Genomic DNA, 17,592 nt, shown 5'->3' with positions numbered 1-17,592 from the left:
CTCTCTAGAAAGTTTGACTGGTTTCCATTGTTTTTTACGCTTTTCATCTTCTTCTTCGAATGCTAACAGAAATAATAGATAGTTGAGGTGTGAAGTTCGTGGAAAATTGGTTTTAAAACTTGCTTCAATTACATTGTTTGAAAATATCATTTTGATTTTTTTCTGTGACAATTGTGTTAATTCAAGCCAGTTTATGAGCACGTATAACGTGGGATGCTTTCCTTTTTCTTCATTGAAATTGATGCTTCAATTCATACATTTCAAATATGGGGGGGGGGGGGGGGGATGGACTTTCTTTTTTCTTTTGCTTTTTGATCCTCTGTTTCATCTACAACCTTATTTTTGCAGGTTCAGAAAATTGATTTTTCATTTTGCAGATCTTTGTTGAGGTAATCACGTGGAGGAGTGGAGATAGGTGATAAAACTGCTTCAATTTCAGATTCTTGATTTTCTCCTAAAAATGCTACCGTTAGGAGAAAATCAAGAATCTGAAATTGAATCAATTTTAGCACATATCTCCACTCTTCCATGTGATTGCCTCAACACAGATCTACAAAATAAAAAATTAATCTTTGAACCTACAAAAGATAAGGTTGTAGATGAAATAGAGGACCAACATGCAATGGGAAAAGAAAACCCCCAGCATTTGAACTGTATGAATTGAAGCGTCAATTTTCAAAACATGAAGAAAAAGAAAAGCACCCCATGTTATATGTGCTCACAACTGGCTTGAATAACACAGTTGTCCCAGAAAAAATATCAAAAATTATATTTTCAAACAACGTTATCGTTGTAGGTTTTTAAACCACATTTTCACAAGCACTTGTATAAAGTTAAACCAATTGTGCACGCATATAACATGAAGAACTTGTATAAAATTAAATAAGTAACGTTCTACGTGGCATCTTCATGTGAGATATTATGTAGGACACGTGTGTCTATTTGATTAATTTTATATAAGTTCAAGTGCATGTTCAAAGTTAAAGGCTATAAATATAAGTTGAGACCAAGTTAAGGGGCAAGTTTATGTATTTTGCCTAGGAAAGAAAATGGTGTCTTTGGTAGTTAAGGTAAAATAATTAAGAGTTAACCCAAAAAATAAAAAGGTAAACTAAGTAGAGAAGTTACATATTGAAGTAAGGAAAAGTTTGTTTTTGACTAATTTACCCTTTTTGTTTTTTTTTTTAAAGGAAAAAGTGTGATTGGTAGTTTAGGTAAACTACTTAAGAGTTGTAATCAAATAAAAAAAAAAGTAGATCAATTAATAGGCTCTGCAACGCGCGATTCGAATTAGTCGAGGCTCCAATAAGGGCACCGAACACCGGATGAGAAATCAAAAGAAATAAACAAATATTGAAGTTAAGCAAACATATTGATGAAACCTTAAACTTGGTTAAGTGGGAAAATGGATAGATGAGGTGTAAAGTTCATGAAAATTAGGTTTAAAAATTTGCATCTGTAACATTACTTGGAAATATTTTTTTTTTTTTTTTTTACAAGTGTGTTAAAAATTTGCATTGGTAATATATATTTTTTTTTGTGACAATTGTGTTATTTAAGTCAGTTTGTGATTTGTACACACTTTGATTAATTTTACAAAATACCTGTTATCTCTCACCAGCGATTTGGATGGTTGTTAGTTGTTACATATCCGAAATAACCTATTAGAGAGAAGTTATTCGTTGGTACGACATAGATTTATTCAATTGAGTTGATTTGACATTTTCAAATGTCATATAATTATTCCACTTGCTCAAAGTTGGCATATAGAATTAATTTGGAGATTGTAGTCATTGCTGATAAGCAACAATTTGCATTTGCAAAATTGGACTTTGGAAAAACTAAAAGTATTTTCTTGTTTCTCGATTAATATTTGATATTTGTATTGAGATACGACTAACTCAGATTCAAATTGCATAGAATTTATTTATGGAAATTATATGGTTATTTTAATATTTAATTAGTATATCCCAAAGTCTCTCTATCTCACATTTGAGGTAGTGGTATGGTCTTGTACACTTAACCTCCCCAGACCTCACTTGGTGTAAATATACTGATATTTTATTATTGTAATTAGTATATCCCAACAACATAACTAAGAGGTCCAGATGAAGAGAATGTCAGTTTTTAGATTATTTTCAAGTAAAAAATTATTTTCAGTGGTTAACTTATTTATGTAATGAACGTTTGAGAATAATAAAAATCTTTTTCAAAGTTTTCATTGTAAATTATAATAAGAAAATCTTGTCCTATGTGGCATTCTACGTGACGAATGACTTAAAAGGTTGTCTTTGACTATTTTATCCCTATTGGTTTTTTAAGAAAAGACATAATATGTAAACGTGCTCTTTAACTTGTTCTCAACTAGCAGACTCGTAGCTATACTCTTTAACTTTAGATGTACACATTTAAGGGAAAAGAGTGATTTGTAGTTTAGGTAGAAGATAGTTTCTGATTAATTCACCCTTTATGTTTTTGTTTTATAAGAAAATAGTATGACTCGTAGTTTAGGTAAACTAATTAAGAGTTGTAACGAAATTAAAAAAAGAAGAAGGTAAATTGGTTATAAATATTGAAGTTAAGCAAACATATTGATGAAACTTTGAACTTAGTTGAGATGAATCTGTTGGAGACTAGATGTTTTAAGCCATTTGGCCACTTTGTTTATTGGCTGTAATAGGCTTGGCCCGATAATTAAATTGTTTCTTTTCTGTTATGATCAGGTCCATGTGTTTGTATATAAGTGGGTAGTGACATATTTTTGAGACTTGAATGGTCCATTTTTTCACTTCCAGATAATGAGAAATGCGCCGCCTTCTCTCCTCTTTCTCTCTCTAGAAAGTTCTACTGATTTCCAATGTTTTTCACACTTTTCATCTTCTTCTTCGAATGTTAACATGGTATCAGAGCCCGAACATCGATAGATCTGGATTTCTCTTCTTGTTCGATATCAACTTCGACTGATTGTTTTCGATTGTGTAGTTTGATTTCTAGGGTTTGCTTGATGTGTAAGTTGGATCTTCGATCTATTCTGCCTGAATGGAAGATTTCAACGATAACTCGATATTTTTCCTCTATTTTACTTGAAAATTACGAAGGCCGTTTCTCTTTCTGATTGTGAAATTGTCTGGTATTCTTCTTCGCTTATTCCTATTGTGTATCGTTTTTTTTTTTGGAACATTATCGTGGATTTGCTACTATTTTGGTCCTTGGATACTTTGATTTTGTTATTTTGACTACACGTTTGGTATTGTATCATCTATTTGGTAACATAATTGAAGGAGTCCCTAATTCATCTTCCCCTAATAAGTTTACTGCATTACCTAGAATTGAGTTTCACAAGGATGATTTTACTCATCCTTATCATCCCTTTTATGTCCATCCTTCTGATGTTTTTGGAAGGTTCTCTTGTGGTTGTCCCCTTTGGTGGAACTGGCTATGCTAGTTGGAGACGCACTATTTTGGTAACTCTCCCTGGAGTGATAAATTGGAATTTGCCGATGATAGTTCTGTGTACCTTTCCTCTGAGTCTCTCTTAGCTAGGTAGTGGCAAAGATGTAATGACCTAGTCCTTTCCTGTCTCCTTAGCTCCTTGAATAAGAGAATCATTAGAAGTGTAGAATACTCTGAACTTGCAAGTGAGGTATGGAGTAAACTTGACGATAGGTATGGAAAAGTTGATGGTGCAGGGGTGTTTGAGCCGAGGAAGGAACTCACACACATTTCTCAGGGTTCTCTAGATATTTCATTTTATTTTAATCGCATTAAGAAACTATACGATGAGATAGCATCCATCTCCACTAAACGAGTTAGGTCTTGCACTTGTGGAGCTAAGGCCCTGTATCAAGAGGATGAGAATGAACTTTATCAGTTTTTTGCTAGGGATGAATGAAATCTATGCCTAAGTTAGTAGTCATATACTCCTCATGAAACCTCTACCGTTTGTTGGTACTGCATATGACCGACTCTTGAATGATGAGAAGCAAAGGCAAGTCTCTCTTACTTCATTCTTGTCTTTTTCTTCTGGATCTACCTCTTTAAATGCTGGGGTTGTAAGAAACAACTCCTCTTTCCCATCAAGGGCAAACTTTGACTTTCTTCATACTAAGACCATCCTGATTTGTAAGTATTGCAAGAAGCCAGGTCATAACATTGATAAATTCTATAAAGTACATGGTTTTCCACCTGGTTATAAGTTCGCTAAGTCCATGGGATGTAAGAAAACTGATGCACATGTTGAAGTTGCAATTTATTGCCCTCAAGAACCTGCTCCCGATTTCTCTAATCCTGGGCTCCCTAGATTGACTGCTGAGCAACATTCTCAGTTGTTGTCCCTATTACAACAAACTCATATCTGTTCATTTGGACCTGGATCTACTTCATCTCCATCATCTCTGATGTATTTTGCTACCTTTGCTAGTAAACTTGTAGATGATAATGTTTTGTTCAGCTCATGTATGCTTTCTCAAGTAGAACTCGACTGTCATTTTTGACGCACTAAGTTGCCTGAAAGACTGATGTTCCTAGCCCATACTTCTAGTTCTTCTCAGCTTGCAAATATGTTTACTAAGTGCTTACCTGGCGCTCAACATCATGCTTATCTGCACAAGTTAGGAGTTGTTTCCCTCTCCAACTTGCAAAGGAGGGGGGGGGGAGGAAGGGTTAGAGACTATATATTTTGGGCCACTAAGCCACTTTGTTTATTGGTTGTAGTGGTCTTGGCCCGATAATTAAATTATTTCTTTCTTCTTATGACCTGGTCCATATGTTTTGTATATAGGTGGGTAGTGAGATATTTTTGGGGCTTGAATGGTCCATATTTTATCTTTTAGATAATGAAAAAGGCTCCGCTTTCTCTCTCTAGAAAGTTCTACTGGTTTTCATTATTTTTCACGCTTTTCATCTTCTTCTTCGAATGTTAACAGAAATAATAGATAGTTGAGGTGTGAAATTCGTGAAAAATTGGTTTAAAAACTTGCTTCAATTACATTGTTTGAAAATATCATTTTGATTTATTTTTTTGTGACAATTGTGTTAATTCAAGCCAGTTTATGCACACGTATAACGTGGGATGCTTTCCTTTTTCTTCAATGAAATTGATGCTTCAATTCATACATTTCAAATACTGGGGGGGGGGGGGGGGGGGGGGGCGGACTTTCTTTTTTCTTTTGCTTTTTGATCCTCTGTTTCTGCAGGTTTAGAGATTGATTTTTCATTTTGCAGATCTTTGTTGAGGTAACCACTTGGAGGAGTGGAGATAGGTGATAAAACTGCTTCAATTTCAGATTCTTGATTTTCTCCTAAAAAATGCTACCGTTAGGAGAAAATCAAGAATTTGAAATTGAATCGATTTTAGCATCTATCTCCACTCCTCCATGTGATTACCTCAACAAAGATCTACAAAATAAAAAATTAATCTCTGAACCTATAAAAGATAAGGTTGTAGATGAAATAAAGGACCAAAAAGCAATGGAAAAAGAAAACCCCCAACATTATTTGAACTATATGAATTAAAATGTCAATTTTCAAAACATGAAGAAAAAGTAATGCGCCCATGTTATACGTGCGCACAATTGGCTTGAATAACACAATTGTCCCAGAAAAAATATTAAAATTATATTTCCAAACAACGTTATCGTTGCAGGTTTTTAAACCACATTTTCACAAGCTCTTGTATAAAGTTAAATCAATTGTGCACATATATAACATGAAGAACTTGAATAAAGTTAAATAAATAGCGTTCTACGTGGCATCTTCATGTTAGACACCATATAGGACGTGTGTGTCTATTTATTTAACTTTATATAAGTTCAAGTGCACTGTTTATGCCCAAAATTAAAGGGTATAAATTTAAATTGAAGCCAAGTTAACAAACAAATTTATGTGTTATACCTAGGAAAGAAAAAGGTGTATTTGGTAATTAAGATAAAGTAATTAAGAGTTAATCCAAAAAATAAAAAGGTAAACCAATTAAAGAAGTTACATATTGAAGTAAGCAAAAGTTTGTGCATACATGACACAATTTTTTTATTTTTTATTTTTGACTAATTTAACCTTTTTTTTTTTTAAGGAAAAAGTGTGATTGATAGTTTAGGTAAACTAATTAAGAGTTGCAAAAAAATAAAAAAAAAAGGTTAGATCAATTAGGAAAGTTAAATATTGAAGTTAAGCAAACATATGGATGAAACTTTGAGCTTGATTGAATTGAAATATCGGTGGATAGTTGAGGTGTGAAGCTCGTGAAAATTTGGTTTAAAAACTTTGCGTTGATAATATTGTTTGGAAATATCATTTTGATTTTTTTTTTTTGTGACAGTTGTGTTATTCAAACCAGTTTGTATACACTTCAATTAATTTTATAAAATATTTGTTATCTCTCAACGACGGTTTGAGTGGTTGTTAGTTGTTACCTATCCAAATAACCTATTAGAGAGAAGTTATTTATTGATATGACATAGATTTATTCGAATGAGTTGATATGACATTTTCAAATGTCATAAAATTATTCCACTTAACCAAAGTTGGCATATAATATAATTTGGATATTGTAGTCATTACTCATAAGCAACAATTTGCACTTGTAACATTGGACTTGGAAAAAGATTAAAAGTATTTTTTTGGTTTCTCGATTAATGTTCGATATTTGTATTGAGATTTGACTAATTCAAATTCAGACTATATAGAATTTATTTAAAGAAATTATATGGTTATTTACTTTTAATATTTAATTATTTTATCCCAACAACATAACTAAGAGGTCCATGACGAAGAGAACGACTCCATTTTCACGTAAAAAAATATTTTTAGTGGTTAATTTATTAATGTAATAGAAGTTTAAGAATACACGTACAAAACTTTTTCAAAGTTTTAGTTGAAATTTATGATAAGAATATTTTTTTCATATGCTCAAATATTCAATCGAAATAAATTATAGTTCGATTATCTAAATAAAATTTATTGACAAATTTAACGATAAGCAACAATTTGCATTTGCAACATTGGACTTTGGAAAAAGACAAAAAGTATTTTCTTGTTTCTCAATTAATATTCGATATTCTTATTGAAATTCGACTAATTCAGACTGTATAGGATTTATTTAAAGAAATTATATGATTATTTACTTTTAATATTTAATTATTACATCCCAACAACATAACTAAGAGGTCCATGACGAAGAGAATGACTCCATTTTCACGCAAAAAAAAATTTTAGTGTTTAATTTTTTTATGTAATCGACGTTTAAGAATACACGTAATTTTTTTTAGTTGAAATTTACCATAAGAACATTTTTTTCATATGCTCAAATATTCAATTGAAATAAATTACAGTTCAATTATCTAAATAAAATTTATCGATAAGCAACAATTTGCATTTGCAACATTGAACTTTGGAAAAGGACAAAAAGTATTTTCTTGTTTCCCAATTAATGTTCGATATTCTTATTGAGATTCGACTAATTCAGATTCAGACCGTATAGGATTATTTAAAGATATTATATGGTTATTTACTTTTAATATTTAATTATTGTATCCCAACAATATAACTAAGAGGTCCAAGACGAAGAGAATGACTCCATTTTCACCTAAAAAAAAATTATTTTCAGTAGTTAATTTATTTATGTAATGAACGTTTGAAAATATACGTAAAAATCTTTTTCAAAATTCTAGTTAAAAATTATGATAAAAATATTTTTTTATAGGTTCAAATCTTCAATCAAAAAAAATTATAATTTGATTATCTAAATAAAATTTATCGATAAATTTAACGGTACTTTGTTGAGATGGTGCTTTGGGTTGATATTACCATGTAAATTCCAACTCAATAAAGCACTTTTTGTTTTTTCATCATTTCGAGATTCCAAAATTTCTAACTTTTTTCTTTTTCTTTTTGAGTGTTGCTTTTTCCTCACTAAACATCATGATACTAATTAATAATTAATACACTTTTTAGACTTTAACGGTTCATTTTAATTAGTGATTAGAGTTATGTAGATATTAATTAATTAATACTCTTAAAATGGAGAAAGTAATATTTGGTTATCAAATTGACATTAGTTATGATACTTTTAATGTATGAATAACTTTTTTCTAGTCGTTTAAAGATCGTCATCACTTTTAAATTGATCATTAATATAATAATCGATTCACTTCATTCTAAAAAAGGCTACTTGAAGACCACCACGACTACTTTATGTACCCCGACGACAAATATAAAAAGCACCAACAACAATTACACAATTCAAACGATCTTTGCTTTCATCTTTATCACTGTCTGATGATTTGAGAAGGATCGATCGATGGAGGTTCGATAAAAATATAACTATAGGAGGCGATTATAAACTAGGGATCGAACTCTCAGCAACATGTAAAAGTTTAGATAGCCAACAATCTGAAGTATTGAGATTCGCCGATTAATTAATAAGAAGAGTAAAGTTAAAATGAAATTATTTTCTCTTGAATTTGAAAAGTGGACAAATGAAAGAAAATTAAAACCTATTTTAATAATACTGAGTAGGCAAAAAGTATGTAAACCCTATGGATGAATAATAATAATAATAAATAAAAGCAATATGTTGAGTTTGAATTGTTACAACAAGTTGAAGTATATGTTTACAATTTTTACACTAAAATTCTGTAATTATATTATAATCTCACAACTTGACATAAAATAAATATATATTTTTATTTTAGAATCAAATTGAACAATTAGCAGGAGGTTGAAAATGACCAACAAGAATTGTTGTAAATAATTTGAAATTTCTTTAATATTAATTAGAGGTTTCACAGATCAATTTCTAAATATTAAAAAATTATTATTGATAGTATCGTTCCAAAATGATTGTACTGCATGAACCTGAATTAATTAAATTTTAATATAAATTATGTAAACATTAAATAAAAGAAAAAAGAGAGATTGAAAATGAAAGCCAAAAATTGTTGTTTATAATGATTGGTTTAGGAGTAAACTTTACAGCTTTATATGACAGGGAATAAATTGTATAGTAATTTCTCTGTTAATTAGTAGTTCTCCATTAATTTGACATATAAATTAAGAAATAATAAATAAAAAATAATTTTATCATATTATTTAAATAAAATAAATTTGACGTTTTAAAAAATATATTGAATAATAAATTGTATTTAATGTTAAGGGTAAAATGAACAAAAAAATAAATTATTCATTAATTTTTAAAATTTAAAAATATTATTAAATATTTATTTTTAGTAAAATAGACAAATAAAAATAAATGGAGAGAGAATATACTTCTTCTTTCTCAAAAATATTTATCTCAAAATTCTTATTATTTTAAAGTTTAAGACAAAACTAATTATAAGTATTTTTATGAGAATTACTTTCTTCGTTCGCTTTTATTTGTCATGCACATATATTAAGAAAATAATTATTGATATGATCATTTTATCATAGTATATTTATTAACTGATATTTAGAATAATATATCTTGAAAATAATTTGAAGAATAAGTAATTAACGTTAAATATAAAATAATTATATTTTTGATCTTTTTCTAATTTGTCAAAATTGATAAGTAAAATAAAAATTTAATTTAAATAAAAAGCAACAAATAAAAATGAACGGAGGAATTAAAATGTGTTGGAAACTGTAAAGTTGACTCTACCTGTCAACACCATCATTTTAATACAATTATGTACTTTTTCAAATTTTTTATATAGTTTAACTTTAAATATTGACACAATATATAAATACACTTTTTAACTCGACTTCAATTTTTATTTATCGACGGTTGATCGAGCTAATAATATCTCCTTTTCTTTCATTGTCGAAAATACAGACCCCTCTATCTGGCCTTCCTCAAGGGAGGAGTTCATACCCGGAGAAAGAAGCTAACTACTAAATAAACTATTTCAATATATTATTTGCACTAATCTCATAGCCATCTCTTTTAACGAACACGAGTAGATAGGCAGTTAGGGAGGAAGAGGGTCGGCTGGGCCTGCCTTTTCAATCAATCTCCGGCCGCTCAGTGCCGTTATTGGTGCGAGTTGTAAGGAATCTTGATCTCGAGTCAAGCGAACTAGAAAACTCTAAAGAAAGGGAGGTTAAGGTTACGAAGTAAGGTCAGCTGGTTAAGGAAAGCTCAGGTTATGAAATCGCTTAGCCGTTAATTAATTCAAAAATGAAAGTAGTAGTGAGGTGGTTTTCTTAATTTTGAATGTATATAAATAGGCATTTAAAATTATATAAAATTGAACAAGTACATATATACATGCGTCCTATATGACATCTTACGCGACCAGTTCAGGTCATACATGACGTTCTATGTGTATTATGCCAGATAGGACGCATATATCTATTTGTTCAATTTTATACAGGTTTAAGTACATTCAAAGTTGAAGGTCATAGTTGTAAACTGATCATGTCAAGTTAAAGGACATGTTTACGTATTATGCGTTGAATATTTGATTAACTCTTTGCTATTTTTGTTAGAAGTTCATGCACGTAACGTTGAAGTCGTGCAAAAACAATTGCTATTTTTCGGATTCAGACCTCACTTATAGAATCTCGCTGAATATATTATTGTTATATGATATGTTACAATAAAACACAATTGGACATATCTTGAGAAAGTGTTGTAACAAAGATTTTTTTTTTTTTTTCTAATCACATTTGTCTACATGTAACAAGTAAAATACAATCTAGCAAATGACCAAATCTTGGAACAAAGTAGGGTATTTTATGAACCAAAAATCATTTACATCCATCTAATGGAATATAATATCTCTTAATAAAAATAAAAATTTCTTTAATCTCCAAAAACATTTTCATTTCAACCCTAAAATTTAAACAATGGAGTTATTTTCTTTAACTTGTCCATTCTTCCCGGTGAGAAGTGGTGCTGTGGTATCTCTCTCTTTAACCTGATATATGAAAATAAAAGCGAGATTTTAGAGCGAATAAGGTACAACAACTTATTGCACAAAGTACACCATCCTTCAAGCAGTTGCGAGGAGGAGAAATAGAGAGAAAATAGTGTAAAATTCACAAACAACTACTTTTCAATTCCTGTAATTGAAAATAGTATTTCCATGGAGTTTCGTATTTCAAAAGTAGAACTCCAGGACATTATTATGAAGTTTCACATGTGAAATTTTGAACAACACGACATTAATCAATTTTCAAAGCCGAAAAGTGATCAGTGGATAAATATTTCTACGAGAATAACTAGGAGGAGAAATGGAGAAAAAAAGGGGTAAATTTAACAAATAGCCACTTTGCAACTCATGTAGTTGAAAAAAGTCATTATAATATAGTTTCACATGTGAAATTTAGAACGACACGCCATTAGTTACTTTCCAAAAATAGAGCTGAAAAGTGATCAGTGGACAGTATTTCTACGAGAATAACTAGGAGAAGAAAAAGAGTAAAAAACAGGTAAATTTTACTAATAGCCACTTCGCAACTCATGTAGTTGAAAAAGTCATAATAATATAGTTTCACATGTGAAATTTAAAACGATACAACATTAGTTATTTTTCAAAAATAGTGCTAGAAGTGGTCAGCGAACGCTATATCTACGAGAATAACTAGGAGGCGAAATGTAGAAAAAAATGAGTAAATTTCACAAATAGTCACTTTGCAGCTCATGTAGTTGAAAAAAGCCATTATAATATAGTTTCACATGTGAAATTTAGAACGACACGACATTAGTTACTTTTCAAAAATAGAGCTGGAAAGTGGTCAGTGAACGCTATTTCTACGAGAAAAACTAGGAGGAGAAATGGAGAAAAAATGAGTAAATTTCACAAATAGCCACTTTGCAGCTCATGTAGTTGAAAAAAGCCATTATAACATAATTTCACATATGTAGAAAAAAGCGAGTAAATTTCACAAATAGCCACTTTGCAGCTCATGTAGTTGCAAAAAGCCATCATAAAAAAATTTCACATATGAAGTTTAGAACGACCTGACATTAGTTGCTTTTCAAAAATAAAGCCGAAAAGTAACCAACGGACAATATTTCAAAAATAGCCACTTTGCAGCGCATGTAGTTGAGAAAAAACATCGTAACATAGTTTCACATGTGAAACTTAGAACGACCACGACGATGTCAGTTACTTTTCAAAAACAGAACTGAAAAGTGATCGGTGAACGCTATTTCCGTCAGAAAAACTTACTTGAGCCATGTCTCCAACTTGTTTCCTTTTTGTTTCATTGACACAAAAGTAGGAATACAATCCCATTCCAACAATAGCCACAAGAATTCCAATAATGTTCCTTGAAGTGAAAGGATCATGCAACAATGTATACCCAAATCCAAGAACCAAACATGTTTTAAGGTGACCTAACACTTGATATGTCACAGGTGATGTCTTTCCAATCACTAAAAATGTGCTGAAATTCACTGATACAGCAATCAAACATGATAACACTATGAATCCCTGCATTTGAGAAAACACAATGCAAAAAAAAAAAAAAATGTGAGCGCAGAGGCGAATCTGGAATTTAGAATCAGTAATTAAGTACAGAAACATGCGTTATTTAGGAATTTGTACACTACGAAACAATCCAAAGTGATGCACTTTGAAAAATAACCCTAATACTTATTGTTATTGCACGAAATTTAGCCAGTATAAATGTATAAGCACTGTATAATTTGCATATATACGTATTTGATATACATTGAGTATACACTTGTGCCTACTACAAAAGGTTACAAATAGGCTACATATATGTAGTGTTAGTAGGGATTTGTGCATGAATGGAGTGATAAGGGGTATCTGAAAATTGAAGTTGTGTTTGAAGATGCATTTTAAATTCGAAAAAAAAAAAGTGACCTTAGAGGCGAATTTGGAATTTAGAACCAGTAAGTACAGAAACATGCGTTATTTAGGAATTTTTACACTACGCAACAATCCAAAGTGATGCATTTTGAAAACTAACCCTAATATTTATTGTTTCCGCACAAAATTTAGCCTGTATAATCACTGTATAATTTGTATGTATACGTATTTTGTATACACTTATTATACATTGAGTATACACTTGCCCCTACCACAAAAGGTTACAAATAGGCTACATATAAGTAGTCTTAGTAGGCGTTTATACATGAATGTAGTGATAAGGGGTATCTGAAAATTGAAGTTGTGTTTGAAGATGCATTTTAAGTTCGAAAAACTCATATTCAACCACTAACCATAAAATCATTCTAATGTACAACAACAACAATAACATATCCAATGTATTCTCATTAAGTGGGGTCTGGGTAGGGTAAAGTGTACGTAATCCATACTACTACCTCAGATGAAGTAGAGAGGTTGTTCCCGATAGACCCCCCACTCAGGACAGATAACAATACAACATACAAAACACATAAAAGCAAGAAACAACAAGGGATATCACATCTCTAGATAGTAAAGGATGATAACATACACAAGGCACGCACAAGGTAATACTATAAAATATCTATTCAAAAAACACAGGGATCATCAATACTCCACGAACAAGAGACTACAAGAAACTACAAGCACCGTTGCAGACAAAACACTCTTCCCTACTACCACAGACGTACTCCTACACACTAACCCTCCACCCTAATCAACGTCCTCCGTAAGCTGTAATTGCTTCATGTCATGTCTAATCACCTCCCTTCAATACTTCTTAGGCCTACCTCTACCCCCGCATAAAATACTTTATGCAAAAAAATAAAGAAAATGTGAGTAATGTTTTCTTACCACAACAATAGGAGAATATTTGTAGGCAAAAACATTTTGTTTGGTGAGGAATTGATCCACCACAGGCCCAGTCACAAATAGAATAGCTGCTTGAAATGGGGCTGATTGATACAACAATTGTGTTGATGAGATGTTGAGCCTCTTTTGAATTGTGTTTGTAAGCTAAATTGGAGAGTTAAGGTCAAATTTGTAAGTATATCAGATTGCTTAAAAGATAATTTTCAGATATCCACTTAATAGTAAGCGAAATTTATAACATGAAAAGATCACTTAAAAGATTATTCTCAGGCAGCCGCTTACAGTAAGCGAGATTTGTAACATGGAAAGATCACTTAAAAGATAATGCTCAGGCAACCGCTTATAGTAAGCGAGATTTGTAACATGAAAAGATCACTTAAAAGATAATTTTCAGGTAACCACTTATAGTAAGAGAAATTTGTAACATGGAAAATAAGTTAGATAGCTAGAGCAAGTTAAAATACACTGATAGCGTAAAAATCGGTTACACTAGGTAGCATGAATTAAAATTTTCAATAAAGAAATTCGAAATATAAAGAAAGAAACAAACCAAGAAGTTAAGGGGATTCAACATCTACTCTAAGAGGTGTGGCGTAAACAGTCAATCCAATGCAAGCATTAGTAACTGTCTCCACGACTCAAAGATCTGACCTATTGATCATGCAAAAACAAATTTGTCGTTGAGACTATTATTACGATGTATATAAGTTAAATCCAAATAAATATTTGGACAATTAAAGATCATCAAAAGGATACAATTTGTCCAACACAAGTTGTAACAATTGCCAAAAGTGAGAGAATTGTTCCAACAAAATTGAGTTGAAGATCAGTAATGGAAGCAATGCCAACTCCAATAAGCAAAATGAATAATGCAAATTTAATATTTTTGCTGCAAAAATGTAGAAAAAAAATTATTAATGAGCCAAAAAAGAGTAGTATTACTTTTTTTTTTTTTTTTTTTTTTTCATATAGTGAAAATTAAAATTTAAAATATACAATAATTAATTTACCTGAATTGTTTTTTCAAGAATAGGGTTTCTAATAATACTGTAAAAGGTATAATTGCTAGTTTTGTCATCTGCAAACACAACATAAAAATGTACAAAGAAATATTAGGGTCCTCGTTTTTATTTTTCTTGCAACTTACCACCACTTAAAGATTCTTTTTTTTTAACAAATTAAAAATCTTACGAGAAAACGTTGTCTGTTAGACAACGATATAAAACTTTTTAAGTTATTACAAAAATTAGACTACAGTCTAGTACTTTATTTGTAAGGCCGAATAATAATATACGAGCAAATATCAGACTCGAGTCTAACATTGTCCAAAGGGTAATTTTTCAATAAGGATTATATTTGCACATCTTTTTTTTTTTTTTTTTTTTTTAAAAGAGACGAAATCTAAATGATCTATTATAAAAGGGACATTTGCATACTTTGGGCGATTTTGGCTTGACCTATTTATTGATTTGATCATTTTGACCTATCCAAATTTAACCAACCCCCACCCCCACCGGTTATTTGACCTAGCCAAACTTTGGACGAGCTGGGCGTGACCTATTTATTGGTTTGATCATTTTGACCTGTCCAAATTTAATCAACCCCCACCGGTTATTTGACCTAGCCAAACTTTGGACGAGCTGGGTGTGACCTATTTATTGATGTGATCGTTTTGACCTGTCCAAATTTAACCACCCCCACCCCCACCGGTTATTTGACCTAGCCAAACTTTCGACGAGCTGGGCGTGACCTATTTACTGATTTGATCATTTTAACCTGTCCAAATTTAACCAACCCTCCCACCCCCACCCCCACTAGGTATTTGACCTAGCTACACTTTGGAAGAGTTGGGCGTGACCTATTTATTGATTTGATCGTTTTGACCTGTCCAAATTTAACCAACTCCCCACCCCTACCCCACCCCACGCCCACTGACAAGTTAATTGTATATCACATACACATATATAGTTTGTGATAATAAAATTTACCTGGTAGAAGCCAATGGAATTAAATCCAAGACTAAGATTGAGAAAGCCAATGGATACACCATTTAATATGCCAAAGAGCATCACTGTCTTCATGTCAATGGGCTTATTCTCAAAGAAATTGAATTTAAGTGCCACATGAAGTGTGCAATAAGTGACCATCAAGTGCCAACTTGTTAATGTTGTGGCTATAATTGCAAAATAAATAAACAAATAGGTATTAGTACATTACTCTAATACAATAGCAATAATATATTCGATGTAATCCTACAAAAAGTAATCAGAAGTACATTAGCACTTTTAGTTCGTAAAATATCGACACATTTTTGTCATGGTTCTTGAGATTTCCGATTTAGCATATTAAACTATGTCGTTCGAACTTCTCAGAAACACTGACACATCCTGTGTCAGATCCTTAAAAGATGCATTATTTTTAAAGAATTCAACATGCATCCATCGATATTTTTGAAGAGTCCGAGCACGATAGAATTTAACATTTTCTCAACTAGTTAATATGTGGTGCACTTTCAGATCCCTCAAAAGTGATATTATCCAATTTTAAAACAACTAATATATATATATATATATATATATATATGTTTTATATTTGCATGTTATCTTATTGAAAGTTTGATGAGATATTATACAATTATTTTATTATTTATTGAATAAAATGAAAATAAAAATGAAAATGAAATATTACCAAAAGGAAAACCAAGATTACTCATCAAGGCTTTATTGCAAATAACAATGGAAACTGATGATGCCACTGATAGAAATAATGCTCCCACCACACCCAATTGGAAACTTGTCATTTCTCCCATCTTCATCAAAAAAAAAAAAAAAATTAGACCAAAAAAAAAATTAATATAATATGATAATATAATCGACTAATAAATAATCGTTGATGAGATGTGTCAGATTCCTCTATCCCAGATCAGAAGTCTGGATTCTCATACCAACGTGAATCTAAACTAATATAATCATGCATGCTAGTGTGTTTCAGATACTCGATTATTAGAAAATGAAATTTATCGATGTTGCTTGAACTTTTTAAACAATGTTGACGCATCTGTATCGAATCATATTTTTTAGGTTGTTTAATTTATACTCATAAATATTCTTTAGGGAAGGTGAATGAACCTAAATGATGTAAGGGAGTCACAATATCAACAAGAACATGAACTTATGAAACTTATATAAGCTAATAAATTTAATGCCTCAAAAAAAAAAAATTAGTTAGATGTTCGTACTGATCATGACTTAACAAATCTTCAGTTTCCGTCTGAACGGACATATCAGCTCAGCAGAAAGATCAAAAGAATTGAAAAACGATCATTATTTTTTCCTTGGACAAATGTTCGCGCTAATCACGACTTTACAATTTTTCAATTTCCGTCTGAACGAACATATCAACTGAATAGAAAGATCAAAAGAAACAAAAAAGAACATGAAATTGAAAAACGACCATATCTTTTTCATTGCACAAATGTTCGCGCTGATCATGACTTTACAAGTTTTTCAGTTTTCGTCTGAACGAACACATCAACTCAACAGAACGATCAAAAGAACAAACAAACATGAACTTGAAAAACGACCATATTTTTCCCTTCGACAAATGTTCACGCTGATCACGACTTTAGAAATTTTTAATTTTCATCTGAACGAACATATCAACTCTACAAAACGATCAAAAGAGACAAGAAAACAACATGGAATTAAAATGGAATGAAGATTAATTACCTCTTTAAATTGTTGATTATACAAATGAACTTGAAGATAATTTTTTTTGTTTTTGTTTTGTTGGGTGTTTGAATTGAATGAAAATATGTTTGGTGCTATATATAAATAACGTCGTTATAATATTAGTTGTGTTT

At 31.0% G+C, this 17,592-nt stretch overlaps 1 protein-coding gene across 1 annotated transcript; it reads right to left on the bottom strand.

The window, feature by feature from the left end:
- Positions 1–10,532: 10,532 nt before the first annotated feature.
- Positions 10,533–17,592, bottom strand: LOC107848513 (UDP-xylose transporter 1). Its single transcript, XM_016693298.2, has 8 exons — positions 17,459–17,592; positions 16,419–16,539; positions 15,719–15,903; positions 14,741–14,808; positions 14,487–14,619; positions 13,713–13,874; positions 12,156–12,419; positions 10,533–10,898 (listed from the first exon to the last, which is right to left on the bottom strand). Exons 2-8 carry the CDS (start codon positions 16,537–16,539, stop codon positions 10,821–10,823), a joined length of 1,011 nt encoding a protein of 336 aa, XP_016548784.1. The 5' UTR covers positions 17,459–17,592; the 3' UTR covers positions 10,533–10,820.

Source organism: Capsicum annuum, chromosome 11, assembly GCF_002878395.1.
Source record: "Capsicum annuum cultivar UCD-10X-F1 chromosome 11, UCD10Xv1.1, whole genome shotgun sequence".
NCBI classification, from domain to species: Eukaryota; Viridiplantae; Streptophyta; class Magnoliopsida; order Solanales; family Solanaceae; genus Capsicum; species Capsicum annuum.
Note: the sequence above shows the minus strand (reverse complement) of the source record. Positions and strands in the feature narration are given on the sequence as shown.